This window comes from Podarcis melisellensis (genome assembly GCF_964234715.1).
Source record: "Podarcis melisellensis genome assembly, chromosome: 7".
In the NCBI taxonomy this organism is placed as follows: domain Eukaryota; kingdom Metazoa; phylum Chordata; class Lepidosauria; order Squamata; family Lacertidae; genus Podarcis; species Podarcis melisellensis.
This window is the reverse complement of record NC_138539.1, coordinates 32,255,212-32,275,181: the sequence shown is the minus strand read 5'-3', so window position 1 is coordinate 32,275,181 and position 19,970 is coordinate 32,255,212. Positions and strand designations below refer to the sequence as shown.

The following is a 19,970-nucleotide window of genomic DNA, read 5'->3' as shown; positions in this document are numbered from 1 at the left end:
TGGCAGGAAATGATGAGAACTAGCTGATCTCAGCACTAAATCAAATGGTAATAATTAGCATCAAACCAACTAGAACCAAGCTTTCTTGGAATGCAGTCATGCCCATTTCAATTTAAGCAAGTTGCTATGAAGAACACTGTTCTTTTATGTAATCAAAAGCAACCCAAGTCCCAGTGTGCTGGGTTATACCCTCAGGAACTCTTCAGCTGATGAAAGGAAAAGGCTTTATTAAATCCAATAGCTCCTAAGGGGTCTCTTTGCAGAGAGAATGGGAGTTAGAGAGATCATGTCCTTCTTCCATCAAGCTGCATTCTGGTGGGATGTAATGAATTCTCCCAGTCTGCTGATGACTATATATAAAAATGGCATATAAAAAGGGGTGCACTTGCAAGTCACATCATTATAACTTCTCTTTAGAGCAGGGTGGTGAAACTGTGGCCCTCTAGCTGTGGGACTACAACGCCCATCACCCCCTAACCATTGGTCACGTTGGCTGGGTCTAGTAGAACGGCTTCTACAAAAGTCTTATTATAGATGTCTGATGTGGTCTCCACTTTTCTGCTTAAAATATGGAACAATCCCTGACTTAAGAGCTGAAAAGCCAATGCTTCTTCCAAACTCTGAAGAACTAAGGATTGCATCGTCCACACAGTCAACCCTTCTTAAAATAGTCAACAATACCAGTGGTGCACTGCAGAAGTGGCTAACCTGTGGCTCTCCTACTCCCACCAGCCCGGTCAATGGTCAGGGATGATGGGAGTTGTAGTTCAACAAATACCCGAGCTCCACTGGTTTTCCCCATCCCTGAAGTGGTTATGTGGCGGACCAGGACTGTGCAGACCAAGGTTCAAATCCTTAGCCACGAAGTTCAAGAGGTGATCTCATGCAAGTCCTGATATCTCAGCCTAGCCTATCTCACAGGGTTGTGGTGAACATAAAAGGGGAGGATGAGATGTGCCACCCTAAGTTCCTTGGGACTGGAGAAGGGATATGTGATGAAACATCTACTTTTCCCCATTGATCGTTCAGCCTCTCCAGAAGGCTAAAGCTGCCAAACTGGCACAATGAAAACACTTTCATCGAACATTATTATTACGTATTATTTTTATTTTTATCTCGCCTTTCCCCCTGACAAGGACTCAAGGCGGTCTACAGATAAAGAAGGCGCAGCTGAAAACCAGGGGGGGCGGGGGGTTCATAAAAAAATAAACATTAATAAAATTAAAACTAAATATAAAAGATCGATTAAAGGCAGACGGATAATTACAAATAAAAAACATGCAGCAGCCATGCAAAGAAAGAGGGAAGAGAAAATATCATTTGGTCACAAAACAAAGCATAAAAAATGTTTGTTCGCAATACAGAAAAGAAGGAGAGTCAGGGACGGTTCTCTGTGTTATTATCCTGCCCCGGAAAAAGAGGGCAGCATTAAATAAAAGTCCGGAAGTGAGCGCTGTGTATAATCCTCCCCCCCTCCCTTCTATATCTAGGAAAGAAGCGGGACTCCTTCCCAGATGGCCCGCGAAGCGGCGGGAAGAGGCGTGGCCAGAATGGGACCGGTGACGTAGCGGGACGGTTGAGCGAAAAGGGGGCGGAGTTATAAGTATTCGTTTTGAGCGCGCCAGATTCGGAAATGGACGTAGAGGCGAATTTAACGGTTTCCGGCCCAGTTCGTCCCCCTCGACCGACTCCCGCGGCGGTAGGTCCGGCTGGCCGTGACGAGGCGCAGATTCCTTTCTCTCAGGTGGAGGCGGTCGCCGCCGGATGGATGCTGGACTTCGCTTGCCGCTGCCAGTGCCGCCATTTTTGTCAGGGCAACCGGAGGGAATTCGAGAACAGCCGAGACCAGGCGCTGAGTGAGTGACTGGCCCGGCTGGAGAGGGGGTGGGCTGCTGGTGGGGCCGGAGCTGTGAAGCTTCTCCTCCCCTTCCTCGCGCCAGCAGAAAAAGCTCGCTCGCAAATTACCACACAACAATAGCCTCTTCCGTGGGGGGGGGGGGATTTACTCACACACAGAGAGAGTACGTGTGTGTGAGAGAGAATATTAGTTTATTAGGAGAGACAAGAGGACACAAATAGCAACTGCAAAGCCAGTGTGAATGGTTCCAAGCATGCCTCTGTTTTATTTTCCCTTGAGGTGTCCCTCTACTTTTAGCAGTTGCAGTGTTAGCCCAGGTACAGGTACAAGATGTGATGGCCCTGTAAAGCTGCAGCTTGCTGGCCACATTCTAAATGCAACCAACACATCTGTAGCAGTACCTAATGAAACTTTCCGCATCCCACCAATCTGATTGCCCTGGAGAACAGCAAGTTCAGACTCCTGGGGAATTTTCTGTGAGAGAAAAGGCTATTTAGCGTTAAATTTGTTATCACAAGCGCAGGGTATTAAAGGAATAGTTTCCCCCCCAATTTTATCCTCTCTAACAGTGCGGAAGGTTAGGCTGAGAAATAGCAACTGTCCCAAGGTCCCTCTGAAATACAGTGGTACCTCTGGTTACATACGCTTCAGGTTACATACGCTTCAGGTTACATACGCTTCAGGTTACATACGCTTCAGGTTACAGACTCCGCTAACCCAGAAATAGTACCCCGGGTTAAGAACTTTGCTTCAGGATGAGAACAGAAATCGCGTGGCGGTGGCACGGCAGCAGCAGGAGGCCCCATTAGCTAAAGTGGTGCTTCAGGGTAAGAACAGTTTCAGGTTAAGGTGTACCACCTTTCCCAGGGCCCTCACCTCTACAGATGGGAAAGGTGCTGAAAGCCTCAATCTCAACAGGAAGTGATTCTTGCTGCCCAGTTGAGAAAACAAGGTCCAGAGTGTGGCCTGCCACCTGCGTTGGCTGGTTGACACGTTGGGCCCCTCGTCATCATGGCAGCTATGTAGCCCAGAGCCAGCTCTTCCCAGTTCCTCTCTTCCCAGGCACAACCCATGTCCCTTAATTTAAACAACAAAACTCCCAAATTTAAAAACACAAGTTAAAAGCAGTCAAAAAAACAATTCCAGTGGTTTTAGAACAGGGACTTATAAGGGAATGCTTATCCTTGATGTTGTAACTACGGAAGAGAAACCAAAGCTTCCCTCTTAGATTAATTTGGCAGATTAGTATGTTCTGCCTGAGATGACCTAGTCAAATAATAAATGAACACTAAAATACGGTATCAAACTGTTGAGCAATTGTATCATGTTTGCTGTTATGTGCTGCATTATTTCTAAGACAAATTTACAAAGACAATACATTTATGACTTAAGTAACTACTTCAGACTGTCACACTGGGGGGAAATTGGGTTGTTACCACCATTCAACCTAAAAGTGTCCTGAAATTTATTTATGCTGAAAATTGGCCTGAAAAATCTGTTGATCTCTGGCTCCCTCTATGGTCAAAATAACTCTAAAACTTATTGTTGTTTAATTGCATGGAAATATGAATCTCATTGACAGATTGACTAGTCATATTTTAGAATGAGTGCATCAGTGTAAGCCACTAAATAAAAGTTGCCCTTGAATGCTCCAGTCCTAAATAAAATTATTTGAAAGATAGTGCCATTGACTTCAGCACAGCTTCATTTCAAGTAACTGTGCTTAATATACAGAAAAGGTTCCTGATACTGATAACCACACAGTGGCACTATAGGAACAAAATTCATCTAATCATGTATGCTCTTTCTTTCTCCAGCTATTATCAAAGGACTAAATCAAATAGAAACTCATCAAATGAAAACAGTGTGCCTTTGTCAGCTGTTGGCATATATTGCAGAAGGAAAATCACTTGGTAAATATTCTGCTAAATTTATTCAGTTTGCATTGTAATTCCTTTACAATATTTACAATATTCCTTTGCAACCCCAACTTACACTGGGGTTACATTCCGAGGATAGCACCTAAGGCCAAAGTAGTGTATAGTCAAAACATATTGGTTCAATGGTGGGTGGGATTGAAAAAAAAAACACTTTTAATGTTGTTGTTTTGTTTGTTTTTTTAAAAAAAGCATAAAGCTGAATGTGCACAAATTAAATGTGCATATGTTGTAAGTTACCTGTACGGATAAATCAAATGAGGCTACTTTTGTTTAGTGCCAACAATGCATGCAGTGCTTCACAGAGTGGCATAACAAAGCAACAAAAGCTGCTGTTTTCAGGAGCTTACAGTCTAAACTTGGACATAGGGTTGGAAAGGATGAGACTCAGATAACAAAGAACAGTCATGAATGGTGTCTAAAAGTTTTGTTTGGTCTTGATAGAAAGCTGTTATTTGTGATCCCTTGCACAAGTCACTGGGAAAAGTTAAAAGCAATAAGAGACTACATTTGTCTGCCTTTGTTCTGGGCTTTGGAGCCACTCAGAAGCAGCAAATAATGTGCTACCACTTCAAGATGCCATCTGGTGCCGAATGAGAAGCTGTACCCTGAATACTCTTCTATTTCTTTCCATCTTCTTGAAGTCATGGTTCTTTGTATCTCAATCTCAAATGCATAGGTCCTGAGAATATCCAAGAGGGGGTCTTCCTAGTTTGACAGAGCAGTTCCATTCATACTCTTTGGCTGGGTGTCTGCAGTGACAATATTATTCATGCCTAGAAGCTGAGCCACACCAGAATTAACAGCCTCAGTGTGGATGTTGAATTCCCCCAGAACTAATGGTATAGGAGTCTTCAACACCACCTCTAATATCTTCTCTGTCAGCTCAGGCACTGGGATTGATGGGCAGTGCAGCAGATAGCAAACCAAAAGAATATCTCATCTGTCCTGATTACCTAACACCAGGTAAAACACTCTAGATCCCCATTCTAGTGATCAGGAAGTCTGAAGAAGGGAGACATTTCCTACAGACCACAGCAATTTCCCCTCCATGACTCTCTAGTCTGCCCTGAGTTATTGCCTTTACTACCCTACATTTGGTTGATAGAACAAAAACTGGTCACATTTAATTCTGTAAGGGTCAAACGAGGCTTAACAAACGGCAAGGGGCACCTAAAACCATCAGATGTGGAGGCATATGATGATTGGTAAATTTTAGTGTCCTTTTTGTGTGTGTCTTCTTTATGAAATACACTATTTGCCCTTCTCAATTTATTTCCTTTTAAGGTTTTCATTTGGGGGATGATGAAGACTCTTCACCACTGGAAAAAGCCCTGTTAATCTGGACTTCATTTTTAAAAACACAAAGCAAACAAGACAAGCTGCATGAAGACATCAAGCGGTTAATTCAGATTCAGGTATGTCTGTAGATCCATGCAGCCATATTTGCTTGAATGTGCCATGGAAATAAGTCAGAGCATCACTCATTTAAATTTCTTCGTGGACTATCATTGACCTGTCCAAGCAAGACCATAGGATTGAGTCTTAGGAAAGACCATTACCAAAGATTGGTCATGTAACATTCAGCTGCAGAAGTAGCTTTGCTCCCATACAGTATTACAAATTTTTGTGTAATTGTGACACCTCTTAATCAATCCAGAATGTATTCTTTCTTTGTAGGCTGTAGCAGTGTATATGGAAAAAGGATATTTTACAGAGTCCGCAGAAGTCCTCGAAAGAATATTTCCGGAATCTCTCTCAAATGAGGTAATACTGAATTTTCAATATTTTTGAGTCCAGAAGCTTGATTACTCCAGACAGTTTGGTCTGGAACAAATTTAAAAAGTAGCAGGTGCCTATAAATGAGCAATATGCAAATTTACCAAGCTAATTGCTTGTTTGTCAAATTATATATTGCATTACTGTGTAGAATAGGGTTACAAAAGAGATATGAAAAATAAAATCAGTTAAAATTAAGGAGAAAATCAGAAAATGCCTAGGAGTTTTTAATGTTTGATGTTTTACTGTGGTTTTATAATTCTTTGGAAGCCACCCAGAGTGGCTGGGGAAACCCAGTCAGATGGACAGCATATAAATAAAAGTAGTAGTAGTAGTAGTAGTAGTAGCAGTAGTAACTTCAAAATAAGCAAGGCAGATTTGCTTCATCCTTGCTCCTCATCTGCATGGCAGAAAGCATGCAGGGGAGGGTTCCATATTTTCCCAAGCCAAGCTGCTGACTAGAAGACATTGCTCTTGCTCATCAAAGATCTTGACTAATGAGAATCAAGTTCCCTATATTGAATAGGATAGCCACTCTGCATTTTGCCATCTGTAACTATATGGAGAAGTATTGAAAATTTATTCTTAGCAAACAAGTCTATAGAGCAAAATATTCTTTTAGATTGAAAATGCTAGATAAAAGAAGGGTAATTTGTGCAGCAGTGATGTGATTTGTACCAGGATAACAAATGGACCGAACCTACCTGTACTGAACTTCTTGAATCTTGGCTCCTAGAAGGCAGAAATAACATACTACAGCTGTTTATAAAGGTGCATATCCTTAGTAAGATACAATACAATGTAACCCTGATCATATATATATATATATTAATTTTTGATTTTTTGATTTATTTGCATTTAGCCTTTGCGAATGAAGCTGGCTGCAATAGTAAAACAGAAAGATCCATATCATCCATTTCTCCGAAATTTCAGTTTCAGTCTTTTGATTCAGAACATCAAATCATACATCAGTATTTTCTTGAGTGAAAAATCTGATTTTCTAACGCAGGTATGTTGAAGCAATGGGAAATCTCACTTCACATGAATATCACTTTATGGAAAATTAAACAAATACTAAAAACAGGGGAGAAAAATGGCTTACCTCTTTTAAAGACAAGGCAAAATATAAACCTGGTTTGAAAAATTCCAATTTATGTGTACAGTGGACCCTCTAGTTACATACCACTCTGGATACTTAACCTTCGGGTTATGAATGCAGCAAACCCAGAAGTATACATGCCGCATGCGCAGAAACGCTCAATCACACTATGCATGTGCACAGAAGCGACACCTCTGCCTGCGGACTTTTCGGGTTGCGGATGGACCCCCAGAACAAATTTAATTCGTATCCAGAGGGTCCACTGTACCTGTCTTTAAGTTGTAGATGAGTGAACGTTAATCACTGAAATTTGTTCTTAACATTGTAGTGTAGTTTTACTCCCCCCACACCCCAAGAAATGGATATAGTATTTCTAAGAACAATGCACTACTTTTTGCTGCTGGTTAGTTAAAGTGGCATTTCTGCTCTGTTTTACAGGAAGCTATGAAAGAAGTGGAAGCTAGAAGTTCAGGAAAAATAATGTTACAATTGCAGTGTAACAGTGTAACTGAATCAAAGAAAGAAAGCTTTTTGGAAACCAAACAAAGGTTAGTATCACTTTAAATTAAATAAATATTGAACCTGGTTCTTGTTACTACAGCTTTATTATAGCAAGGGTACTGTAGGTGCAAGAGGGATTTATTCCTGAATAGTCAGGAAACCATATTTTCCTTAGCTCCAGACTACATTTTGTCATGTTTTTATCATAGTAAAATTTAGCAAGTAGAGGCATAAGTTGGAAAATCACTAGCTCTCTAGTACAGTGTTTCCCAACCTTTTTTGGGCAAAGGCACACTTGTTTCATGAAAAAAATCTCGAGGCACACCACCATTAGAAAATGTTAAAAAAATTAACTCTGTGCCTATATTGACTATATATAAAGTAACTCTCTTTAATAGGAATCAAATAAACACAAAGATAGTATTTTATAATTACTTTATTATGAAATAGTAAGTAAACAAATATGAAAAATTATAAAATACTTTATTCAGTGCACAACCTGGGCCTGTTTGGCTGAAAGTAATGCAAAATGGATTAATCCATTCCAGACATTTAAAAACAACCCCTAAAACAGCAATTTAACATGAATTTTACTATCGATAAAGACCATTGATCCATAAAATGAAAGCAATAAACAATGTACTGCAGTCACCCAATCAGTCAATCAATCAGTCACAAAAACAAAACAAAAAAGTCAGAAAGACAAAAATGCAAAATAAACAGCAAAAGCAGACAGACCGCAAAACACAAGCATGGCACGCAAAATGGAGCACGTTTGGCTTCTGAAAAATGTTCGCAAACCAGAACACCTGTGGCTTAGCCCACCGCCTTCCATAACCAGTCTTCAGCTTCCTTGCCTATAGCGGGGGGGGGGGGGGGAATTAGTTTCGGTCACTAACGACTGGAATCGAGCTGCGTGGCTGCTTTGCTTGCAATTCCCAACCGCACTCCTTGCAAAGAGGTGGGCCGGCCATGCAATTTAAAGGAGATGGAATCCCGGCCCGCGCCCCTGCCCCGCGCAGTCCAGTCTTGAGGCGCGCCCACCTGCCCGCCGGCAGCGAAGTAGCGAGCGGGCCTCCTGCGCCGTCCGCCTGCGGCTCAGGCGCTCCTCCAACAGCGGGTGCCGGTAACGTTTCGGGAAGCGGTGCTTCGCCACAGTTGGCCGGCCTAGGAAGAGGCCCCGGTAGACCCGGTCTTCGGCTCCCTGCTGGACCATCTCCAGCCCCGCCATGGGCGGAACAGCTGCTGCCTCGAACTCGGCGCCGCCCGCGCTCCCCTCAGCCAGCACAGCCGCCGGCTTGGACACCAACGGCCGCTCTCTCCGAGGAGGAATGCGCCTGCGCCTTTCCTCGAGAATTCTTACGTACTGCGCGGGATCGGCGAGTTGGGCCGGCGGAAACAGCCGAGTCCAGAATCTGCACTTGCCGAAAACAGCCGAGGCCCGAATCTGCACTTGCCGGAAACAGCCAAGACCCGAATCTGAACCTGGCAGACTTCGCAATCCATTTGCTTCCTAGCCTCTCGCCGCCCGACTCGCCCGCCTCCCTCCCACGGCACACCAGGCAACGTCTCGTGGCACACTAGTGTGCCGCGGAACACCGGTTGGGAAACACTGCTCTAGTAAGCCATTAGGGTTTCTGTATAGCATCTCCATCTCAAAAGCATTGTATGTGTTCATGTTTATAAATACAACTACACTGAGAGAAGCTTTTTCTTGCTCTGCCAATGGGCGCTGTAAATTGGAGGTGCCCCACAATAACTATATCAATCTGTCCTTCTTATTCACTTTTCCCCATTACCCAGGATGGTGTTGCACCCAAGAGTGGTTGGCAGTGATGCAACTTTCCTTGGAACCCTAGCCTGGGAGCTTTCTGAAATAGACCTGGGGTGGGGTAGATGCAGGGAGAGTCAGCATCAGGCAGCATGGCTGAAGATGTTAAGGCACTACAGAATGGTAAAAGTAGCAGCATTGGTCAAACATAGAACTTTAAAACCCAGATTCCTACCCAGGAGTAGTAAAATTGGGTACAGTATTTACTTCCACAGCATCACGTGTCCCTGTATAATATGATGAATGCAGCTGAAATATAGTGTTACCAGTTTACTTATATCAAAGAGGATTCTGAAGTTTGAGAGAGATGGTGACAGATTTTCTATATGCAGGATAAAATGTTGGTAGAGTGTCCTAATTTGATACAAAGCAAAATATTATTTGGACATCCACTTCATCACTGCCTATGTTTGGGGGAATGTATTTTGCAGCATGAGGCACTAAGCTTTGTGGAATGTGGCCAAAGTTATATTGATTTTGTTCTTAATTCTGATCTCACCCTTCCCTCAAATAAACTCCATCTATCAAAGAAAAACCACTGGAAAAATATCTTCTAGCATGAATTCAAAATAGTTAAGTATCAAGGCTTGAAATTGATGTATGTTTCATTCCTTTATAGCTCAAATAGACAAACTTGTTCATTAGCTAGTCAAGTACCTTGGGATTCATGGCAACTACAGACTCCCCAGAGAAAAATAAGGAGAAAAGGAAGTGCTCTTCAAAGTAAGTGCTGGAATCCTTTCAGTGTATATGAACTCCATTTTAATTTTGGTGGATAAATAATTGAAATACTGCTGTAAGTTTTTAAATACAAGAAAACTGCTTATAATTACTGTGCATGCATACCTGGATCACAGCCTTAAACTATTTTTTGTACCAACCATTTAGAACTTACCGTGGTTCTGGTCCTACTTGGATGTTGTTTAACATCTACATGAAATCGCTGGGTGGGGTTATCTGGGGGTTTGGAGTACAGTCATACCTCAGGTTGCAAACGTGATCCATGTGGGAGGCACATTCGCAACCCGCAGCGTTCGCAACCCGAGGTATGACTGTACGTTGTCAGCAATATGCTGCTGACACGCATCTGCAGGTGTGGCAGTTCATGTGCTGGACCATTGCCTTGCCTTGGTAATGGACTGGATGAGAGCCAACAAGCCGAAGCTCAATCCAGATAAGACTGAGGAACTGTTAGTGGGTGGTTCCCTAGACTAGACGGATGGGAGATTGCCTGCTTTTGATGGGGCTATGTACTCCCTCTGAGGGTGTAGGTATGTAGCTTGGGGGTATTTCTGGATCCTTTTCTGTCACTTGATGCTCAGGTAGCCTCAGTGGTGTCTTCCATCAGCTTCAGGTGGTGGCCCAGCTGCCTCCCTGACTGAACAGGGAGAGTCTAATTTCTGTAGTTATGCTCTGGTAACCTCTAGGATAGATTACTGCAATCCGTTGTAAGTGGGACTGCCTCTGAAGATTCTTCAGAAACCTCAGCACGTGCACAGTTCAGTGGCCAGGTTGCTTACTGGGGCAAGACAGTTTGAGCATATTACATCGATCCTGGCCCAACTGAACTGGCTGCCAGTTTGTTTCCAGAGCCAATTCAAAGTGATGGTTTTGACCTATAAAGCCTTAAATGGCTCAGGACTAGAATACCTCAAGGACCACCTGCCTCCATATGAACCAACCCAGACTCTTCAATCATCATCTGAGGCACTTCTTTATGTAGCCCCTTCACGAGAGATTCGAAGGGTGGTGTCACGGCCACCCAGGACTGGTCCCAGCTCACAAGAGACCTCACTCCGTTGCAGCTTATTTACAGGAAAAGTTTATTGAAGATTTCTGCTTCTCATACAGTTCAGCATTGTGGCCGTACGTCTGCCACGTTAGACCGCTGAAGTCCCCTCTGACTCCTCCCCTCTTCCGCACCAACTTAATAGCCTGGCTCTAGACCACCTCTTCCTCTCCTTTCTTTTCCGCAGGGTCTTCCTGCCCCCCTGGGTTCCCTCTCTCCGTGACTCGCCTGAGGCTGAATCCTCTGCCGCCTCTTCCCCCCTCTTTCTGGCTTTAGGGCCGGGCTCCTCCCCTGAGCTCTCTCCACTTCCGCGCGCCTCTACGTTTGAACTTGGCGCGCGTACGTTGCTGCTGACCTTTCTTTCGACCGCTACACCACCCCCTGCTCTGCTCTCCACCCTTTCCGGCTGAACACCCTGCTCCAACTCCCTCTCTCTGTTCTCTCCTAATCCTGCTCCCTCCGAGAGGCTGACGACTCCACCCCCTTTACTCCGTTCCGGCTGAGACGTCTCTTGCTTCCTCTGTCTTCCACTGGGCTCCTCTCCGCTTCTCCCTTCTCCTCCCCTTTGCTTGATTAAGGTAACCCCCTTTTGAGAATCCTCTGACTCGCTGCTCAGACTCGTGGATTCCCTCAGAATTCCGTCATCTTCTTCCTCATCCTTCTGCCCCTCCTCCCACTCGCTCTCCGTCTCCTCTGTCATCTCCTCCTCTCTCCCAGAAACCCTGACATCCATCCCCCCCTCGAAGCCCCCCCTTCCCCCCTCCCGCTCGCCGGGGACCGGTTGTGGAAACTGCGGCTCTTCGGGGGTAGGCTCAGGATACAGGTCGTCTACGTCAATGTTCTCCGCTGGCAGTTCTGTGTAAGTGTATTCGAAGTCGGGTTCTTCCCCCAAATGCTTCTCAGTCTCTGCTTCCATCGCTACTTCCTCCGGTGCTGCCCGCCAAGGACCTATCAGCCACCTCTTACGCCATTCCTCCTCTGGCTGCTCCTCCCACCAATAAGGGGTTTCCGTGTCCACCCCCGAGCACGATCCCCTGGGCGGGCTTGATTCTGGTGTTCTTTCCTCGGGGGAAGAGAAACCCCTGAACGTGCTATCAGACAATGTGGGTGTGAAAAGCCAGTCATCAAAGTACTCAGCTGGCATGGGTCTATGTGGGAAAAGTGCATGGAACTCTTCTTTCAAAAGGGGTTCGTCTAACTCGTAGCCTGGCACCCAACTATTAGCAGCGGCTGGTGTGCCCTCCCTGGCGAGAAAATATTCAACTCCCTCTTCCCCCCATCTCGAGTCCAGTATCTCTGTGACCTCGTTAAGAGGTTCTGGTCTTGGCGATTCCCCCCTCTCAGGCGCCCTCCTACGTGGCTCTGGGGGTGCTCCTGACTCTTGAAACCTGTGTGGGGTTTTGTAGGGAGTGAGCACCGACCTATGAAAGACCGGGTGCACCCTGGAACCTTCCGGAAGGGCTAGACGAAAAGCCACCGGATTGATCTTAGCCTCAACTTGATATGGCCCTAGCTGCCTGTGTCCTAACTTCTTCTTGGCCAATGACCTGGCCGGCATCGCGTGGGCTGCTAACCACACCCAGTCCCCAACCTGGATGTCCTCTCCCGCCCTCCTGTGCTTATCGGCCTGCACCTTATACGCCTGTTTTGCCAGCTCCAAATGTCTCCGCAGCTCCTCGTGCACCTCTTGCAACTCCGCTGCAAACTGGTCGGCATCTTGAGGCCCCCCCCCTCCTGGTGCCGCAAATCTCGGGAAGGTTCTGGGATGACGGCCATTGTTCGCGAAGAAAGGCGTCACCCCGGTGGAAGCGTGTTTCGTGTTGTTGTAGGCGAATTCAGCCATCGGCAAATAGTCCACCCACGCCGCAGGTCGCTGGTTGGCGTAGCACCGCAGGTACTGCTGCATGATCGCGTTGACCCTCTCCGCTTGACCGTTGGTTTGTGGATGCCTCGCCGATGTCAGGTTGATTTTGACGTGCAAGATGCCCAGAAGCTTTCGCCAGAAAGTGGAAACAAACTGGCGCCCCCTGTCGGACAAGACGGACTGCGGAAGTCCATGCACTCTGAAGACGTGATCGATGAAGAGCTTTGCGGTCTGTTCTGCCGTCGCCACCTTGGCACAAGGGATGAAGTGCGCCATCTTGGTGAACAAGTCCACCACCACTAACACCGCCGTCTTACCTCTGGAGCTGGGCAGGTCTGTAACAAAGTCCAACGCTACCCTCTCCCACGGTTGCTGCGGTGTCTCCAGCGGTTCTAGCAATCCCGCCTGCTTCTGGTGCACTGGTTTGGACCTCTGGCAGATATCACACCTGGCGACGTAGTCCGCCACCTCTCCTCTCATCTGGGGCCACCAAAAGTCTCTAGCCACCAACTCCATCGTCTTCTCTTTGCCGAAATGGCCTGCACTAGGGGCGTCATGCAACTGTTGCAAAACCTTGGCTCGAAGATCGTCGGTGGGCACGTAAAGGGCACCCTTACGAGTCAAAAGTCCATCTTGTAATTGAAACTCATCGTTGTGTCGCGACCCTCCGCGTAGCTCCTCCATCTTAGACTGTGCAAACTGATCCCTTTGCAACGCGCGTCGCACCGCGTCCAGGTCGACTGCGATGGTAGCGCACGTCCACGCCTGCGGTGCGAAAATGTGCTTTGCTGCGATTGGAGCTGCTTCCTCCAAGTATTGCGGCTTTCGGGACAGCGCGTCTGCAATAACATTGGAGTCTCCTGGGATGTATTCTATTTTGAAGTCGAAGTCCGCAAAGAACTCCGCCCAGCGCATGTGTCGCTGGGTCTGCAACTTAGCCGTCCGCCAATACTCTAAGTTCTTGTGATCCGTGCGGACCTGCACCGTGTGCTTGGCTCCTATTAAGAAGTGTCGCCACGCTTTGAAAGCTGCATGAATGGCCAACAACTCCCTGTCCCATATGGTATAATTGCGCTCCGTCTTGCTGAGCTTCCGGGAGTAGAACGCACCCGGTCGCCAGTTGCCTTGTGAATCCTCTTGCAAAAGAACGGCCCCAACCGCTCTATCTGACGCATCGGTCTCTACCCGCATGGGTCTGCCGGGATTCACGTGGAGCAGCTGCTCTTCGGAGGCGAAAAGACCTTTAAGCGTCCGGAAGGACCGCTCCGCTTGTTCGGTCCAGACGAACTTCTTCTTCTTGGAACTGAGGGTGTCAGTGATCGCCGCCGTCGCGTTCGCAAAACCTTTAATAAACTTGCGGTAAAAATTGGCAAAGCCGATGAACCTCTGGACCTCTTTCCGATTTCGAGGGCTTTTCCAGTCCAACAGCGCTTGAACCTTAGCCCTGTCCATGGCCAGTCCCTCGTCGGACAACTTGTAGCCAAGGAAATCAACCTCTCTGACATCAAACTGGCACTTTTCCAACTTGGCGTACAGCCTGTGTTCCTTCAGCCTCTGCAGGACCTCCCTCACGTCCTTATCGTGATCCTCCGGCGATTCCGAGAAAATCAGGATATCGTCGAGAAAGCAGACACACTTTTTGTAGAGGAGACCTGCTAGCACGTGGTGCATAAATGCTTGAAAAACGTGGCTGCCATTTTGGAGGCCGAAAGGCATGACTCTGTATTCGTATGTGCCCAGAGGGGTGAACATGGCGGTCTTCCACTCATCCCCTTTCCGGATGCGGATGAGATTGTAAGCTCCACGTAGGTCCAGCTTGGTGAAAATCTTGCCCCTCCTGACGGTCGCTAAAAGGTCGTCAATTTTGGGCATGGGGAAAGCTTTGGGCTTAGTCAAGCTGTTGATGAACCTGTAATCCACTATAAGCCTTTTTTGGGGCGTGTCCTTCTTCTTCACAAAGAAAACAGGGCTGCCTCCCGCTGCTTTAGATTCCTGGATGAAACCTCGCTTGAGGTTATGGTCTATGAACTCCCGAAGCTCTTGCATTTCGTCCTCCGACATGGAGTACAGCTTGGCAGCAGGCAATTGCGCCCCTGGCACTAAATCAATCGCGCAGTCGTAAGGTCTATGAGGCGGCAACTTGTCAGCTTCCTTCTCACAGAAAACCTCCAAGAATTCCTGGTACTTGTGAGGCACTGTTTGCACCATACCCAGATGCAATGGCTGCTCAGCTTCTCCTCCCTGGTCGGTCTGAAAGCAATGCTGAGCACAATACGATGAACAAAAGTTGATCTGCCTCTGGTACCACGCAACCGCGGGACTGTGCCTCTCCAGCCAACTCATGCCTAACACGATGGGTGTGTCCGATAAGTGGGTGACATTGAAACTAATAAGTTCTCGATGGTTGCCAATCTGCATCATCATGGGAGGGGTTTGCTGCACCACTTGCCCCCCCAGCAACTTCCTGCCGTCCACCGTGACCACGTTCAGAGGCGTCGTTGCAGGCAGGAGCGCCATGTTGTGCTGCTTAACGAACTGCAGTCCCATGAAGTCGGCGTTGCTTCCCGAATCGATCGTTATTGGAACCTCGAGGAGTCTCCCATCAGGCAACTGGAGTGTTGCTGTGAGCAGAACTGCCGGTTTGGGAGGCAAAGGGTCCACGCTCTGCAGTGATGCTGGGGGCTTGTCTACAGATCCGCCTGGCTGAGCCCCAGTAGCTCTGCTTCCAGCCAGGCACTGTCGTTTCCCTGAAGCTGCTCCCCTGGTTGCACCTCTGCTGTTACAGTTGCCAGCGCTGCAGTGTGCTTCTGGAGCCTCTGGGGGCACTCTTTCGCCATATGGTGCGCACTGTCACAGATGTAACACTTCCTGGTTCCTCTAGGAGGCTTCGCTTTGGCTGCACCAGGGACAGGGCTCTGGGATGGCTTCTGAGCCCTAGCACCACCAATCTCCATTGGCTCCTCTCTGTCCTTCCCCATTGGCGAGGGGTGCGCACGGCTGAAATCCCTGTGCACAAAAGGGAGAGTCCTTGCTTGCGCACGCGCTTGGGGCCCGTCCTCCTCGTGCCACGGACGCCCCTCATGTCGAATTCCAATAGCTAAAGCCCGGTGCACCACGTCTTCTAGGGTCTGGGGTCTGTCCCCCCTAGCGATCTCATCCTTGATGGGGGGGCTCAATCCCTCCCAAAAAAGATCTCTGACCGGCTTACTGTCCTTTGGCCAATCTAAGGCGGTGAGCAATGCAAAAAACTTAGAGTGGTATTGGCGCACAGTCGCTTTCCCCTGCCTCAGCCCGTGCATTTGACGGCGCGCAATGTCCACATCCACAGAGGATTGAAAACAAGAATCCATCGCTTTGATGAACGCAGTTGAATCGCGACGGGCCGGTCCATCTTCGCGCCACAAATTGCGTAGCCAAGCCCTGGCCTCCCCATGCAGGTGCGAAACAATGAACCCCACTTTCTCCTCCTCATCTTTAAAATCGTGACGGAGTAAGTGCAGTGCATATACAACGTCCGCTCTGAAATTGGGATAGTCTTGCAAGTTGCCATTAAAATGCGGAACTAGGGCACCCCCCCTCCGTCCAAGCGCAATGCCCTCCGCTCTGGATCCTGGGGCCCCCGCCTTGTCCGCGCGCTCCCACCTTGCCTGCAAATCCTGGCACGTCTTCTCCAAGTCGTCATTCTTCTTCTGCGAAGCAATGACTGCCGATGTGAGAGCGGTAACCTGATTCCGCAATGCAACCAGCTGCTCCTCAGCGCTCATGGCTGCTCCCGTTCGTGAGCTTCGCAAAAAAAAAATTTTTGCTTTCTGAGAGGGGACTTACTGTCACGGCCACCCAGGACTGGTCCCAGCTCACAAGAGACCTCACTCCGTTGCAGCTTATTTACAGGAAAAGTTTATTGAAGATTTCTGCTTCTCATACAGTTCAGCATTGTGGCCGTACGTCTGCCACGTTAGACCGCTGAAGTCCCCTCTGACTCCTCCCCTCTTCCGCACCAACTTAATAGCCTGGCTCTAGACCACCTCTTCCTCTCCTTTCTTTTCCGCAGGGTCTTCCTGCCCCCCTGGGTTCCCTCTCTCCGTGACTCGCCTGAGGCTGAATCCTCTGCCGCCTCTTCCCCCCTCTTTCTGGCTTTAGGGCCGGGCTCCTCCCCTGAGCTCTCTCCACTTCCGCGCGCCTCTACGTTTGAACTTGGCGCGCGTACGTTGCTGCTGACCTTTCTTTCGACCGCTACACCACCCCCTGCTCTGCTCTCCACCCTTTCCGGCTGAACACCCTGCTCCAACTCCCTCTCTCTGTTCTCTCCTAATCCTGCTCCCTCCGAGAGGCTGACGACTCCACCCCCTTTACTCCGTTCCGGCTGAGACGTCTCTTGCTTCCTCTGTCTTCCACTGGGCTCCTCTCCGCTTCTCCCTTCTCCTCCCCTTTGCTTGATTAAGGTAACCCCCTTTTGAGAATCCTCTGACTCGCTGCTCAGACTCGTGGATTCCCTCAGAATTCCGTCATCTTCTTCCTCATCCTTCTGCCCCTCCTCCCACTCGCTCTCCGTCTCCTCTGTCATCTCCTCCTCTCTCCCAGAAACCCTGACAGGTGGCAACACAAAAACAGGCGTTTTCTGTGGTGGCACCCCACTTGTGGAATGCTCTCCCCAGGGAGGCTCACCTGGCCCCATCGTATATCTTTAGGTGCCAGGCAAAAACCTTCCCCTATAACCAGGCCTTTGGCCTTTTAACTATCTGTTGCCTTTTAGAAGTGGGTAGGATGTTTTTGTTTTTCTTAATACCTCTTGGTTTGTTTGTTTTTTGTTTTTTGTGTGTGTGTGTGTGTGTGTGTGTGTGTGTGTGTGTTATCTGTCTGGTTAGTTGGTTGCAAGTCATTTTGGGTTGCCCTGGGCTATTGCTAAATTGCAAGTAAACCGTGCATATATGGCTCTCTACACAACTAAATTTTTGGCAAGCTTTCTTGTCACCCTAGTTCTTATCTCTTATTAGTTGATGTAGTTGTACATACTATCTTATAGAAGCAACAAAGCTGTGCCCACAGAATTAACTGCTATTTAAATTATCTTCCACTGTTTTGCAATAAATTTGTATTAAGAAAATTTCTGAGTATTAGGCCATTAATAATACATTGTAGTTGAAAGATTCAAAATATTTATTTTGTTTGTTACCTGAACTAGACAAGAGGGAGCTGCATGATCCTGAAAATGGTCAAGAAGATACTTTATCTCTGTCAACAAGTTTTAAGAGACAGGTATGAATGGGGGAAGGGTTATAAAATGCAGACCATGTCCTTAGAAGGGCCCATTGAATCCAGCTTCATGCTGTTGCAGTGGCCAATCTATGCCTATGAGAAGCCCACAACATCACTCTCCAAACTTGTGATTCCCAGAAATTGCTATTTAGATACTGCCTTTGAGATTGGAATGTAGCCATCTTAGCTACCCATTGACTGTTGTGCCCTCCATGAAGATGAAGGTGCCCTACTTGCGCAGAAACTCCTTTCCAGAGTTGACAAGTGACATCACAGCTTGACAGGAGAGGGTCTTGGCCTAGCAGGTTTGGGAAGCCGGCAATCCCAGACTTAAAATACTGTGTTCATTGTGGACAATTTCAGGTTCTCCCTAAAATAAGTAGATACGCTGCTTTTCTTCACAATCTTTGTTACTGAAATAATCTCAGAGCTCAAAGCAGCTCTTTTGAGAATTCCAAACAAGCTGAACCTACCCATTTCAATAGTGACGGATGTTTATAGAAGATTTTACATGAAAGAACACTGTGAATGTTCAAAAGGCTGTTGACTTTTTACAACTCTCTGAGTGGTTACTCTGTTCAATGTTGCCATTGTTCAATTCTCCCATAGGCAAAGTGAATGTTGTAAGTGTCTTCTGTTAATCATTGCACTATTTTTTAGTTAGCTTGCATACATGGGTCTATATATTTTTACAATTTTGCAGCTAAAAATAGAATTCAGAAAGTCATTTTCAGTTGGCAAGTGAATGTTGTGCCCTGCTTGATTGGTTGGAAGATATACATTTTTATCTCAAAGGAGTTTCTGCCTTCTAAAAATATGATGTAGAAAAATCAGTCATGCTAAAGATGGTCATTAGGCTGATAGTCATTTTATTAAAAAAACCCCTAGATTTGAAGGTTGCTAAAATAGTTTCTAGATTAGCTTTCCATCAAAACAAGTCCCGTATTTAAATACAGTTTTTCCATAAAAACATTGGATTTATTGACCTTGTCCCTAGTGGGAACAATTCCTGAAATGCTACACTTCTGTAGGCTACAAGTATGCAGAAGATTTAACTCCTTCAGTCTTAAAAAATCATAATGGTAAGAACTGCAGGTTTCCTTCACAGCTTGTTAGCTCAACAGTAGAGGAAAATATTTTGAAGTGTGTTGTGCATATTTGAGTATCACAATGTTTTGTTTTGTTTTTTAAAGCGATGGAGTTGGGAAGAAGACCAGAAATTGAAAAAGGGTGTACAGGAGTTTGGAGTAGGAAAGTGGACTAAAATTCTTCTACATTATGACTTCAATCATCGGACTAATGTAATGTTGAAAGACAGATGGAGGACTTTGGTCAAACTAAACATGGTTTAAGCTGTCTTCCCAAATATTTTCGTTTTACTCCACTCTTCCCTATACTGCATTTCTGATCTTGTCAGGTGATTCCTTTATGTAGTTTACAGCAGACCAGTGAAAACCATTTTGGTGTAAGTATGTTTAACACAAAAAAATTAGTATATTTTATTAAATAGTCTTGTTGCTTAAGCTGGTTTTTGAAAAGGTAGCGTATCTGGTTATCAGGCAAATAAAATGATTTGCATTGAATCATGATAATTTATCTTTTACCCTTGAGAGCTTGATAAGAAATTCAAACCTGTCTTCTGCACAGTTGCATAAAAATTGCTACAAGCAATTAAAACAGAAAACCCCAGATGGTCAGAAGCATTCACATTAGTAGTTGTCTCATGTGAGGAGCTACATATCTATAAAGATTAGCTGTACTGTGAAGCTGCATCAAACAGCTTCCCTATTCAGGCATTCATGTGAAGCAGGCAGTCTCCAACCATTTCTTTTGTGTGTGCACCTTCTAAGGATCCTGTAATATTTGGCTGATGTTGAATATGCCTGGAATTCCAGTATCTATCCCAGGAACTTTCTTTTGAATGGTGATTGTTGTCTTTTGCACTGGATAAAACAAATTGGGAATCACTACCCTGCTATTAAATTGGATAGGGGATTTCCTCATTTTCAGTGGGGCTTCCACAATGATCATCAATAGTGGATTATGCCAAGTAAAA

At 46.4% G+C, this 19,970-nt stretch overlaps 1 protein-coding gene across 1 annotated transcript; it reads left to right on the top strand.

The window, feature by feature from the left end:
* Positions 1–1,509: 1,509 nt before the first annotated feature.
* On the top strand, positions 1,510–19,497 carry TERF1 (telomeric repeat binding factor 1). Its single transcript, XM_081919818.1, has 9 exons — positions 1,510–1,856; positions 3,676–3,771; positions 5,083–5,213; positions 5,476–5,562; positions 6,437–6,583; positions 7,112–7,221; positions 9,625–9,728; positions 17,841–17,914; positions 19,108–19,497. The coding sequence occupies exons 1-9, from the start codon at positions 1,634–1,636 to the stop codon at positions 19,264–19,266; spliced, it is 1,131 nt and encodes a 376-aa protein (XP_081775944.1). The 5' UTR covers positions 1,510–1,633; the 3' UTR covers positions 19,267–19,497.
* Positions 19,498–19,970: the final 473 nt, after the last annotated feature.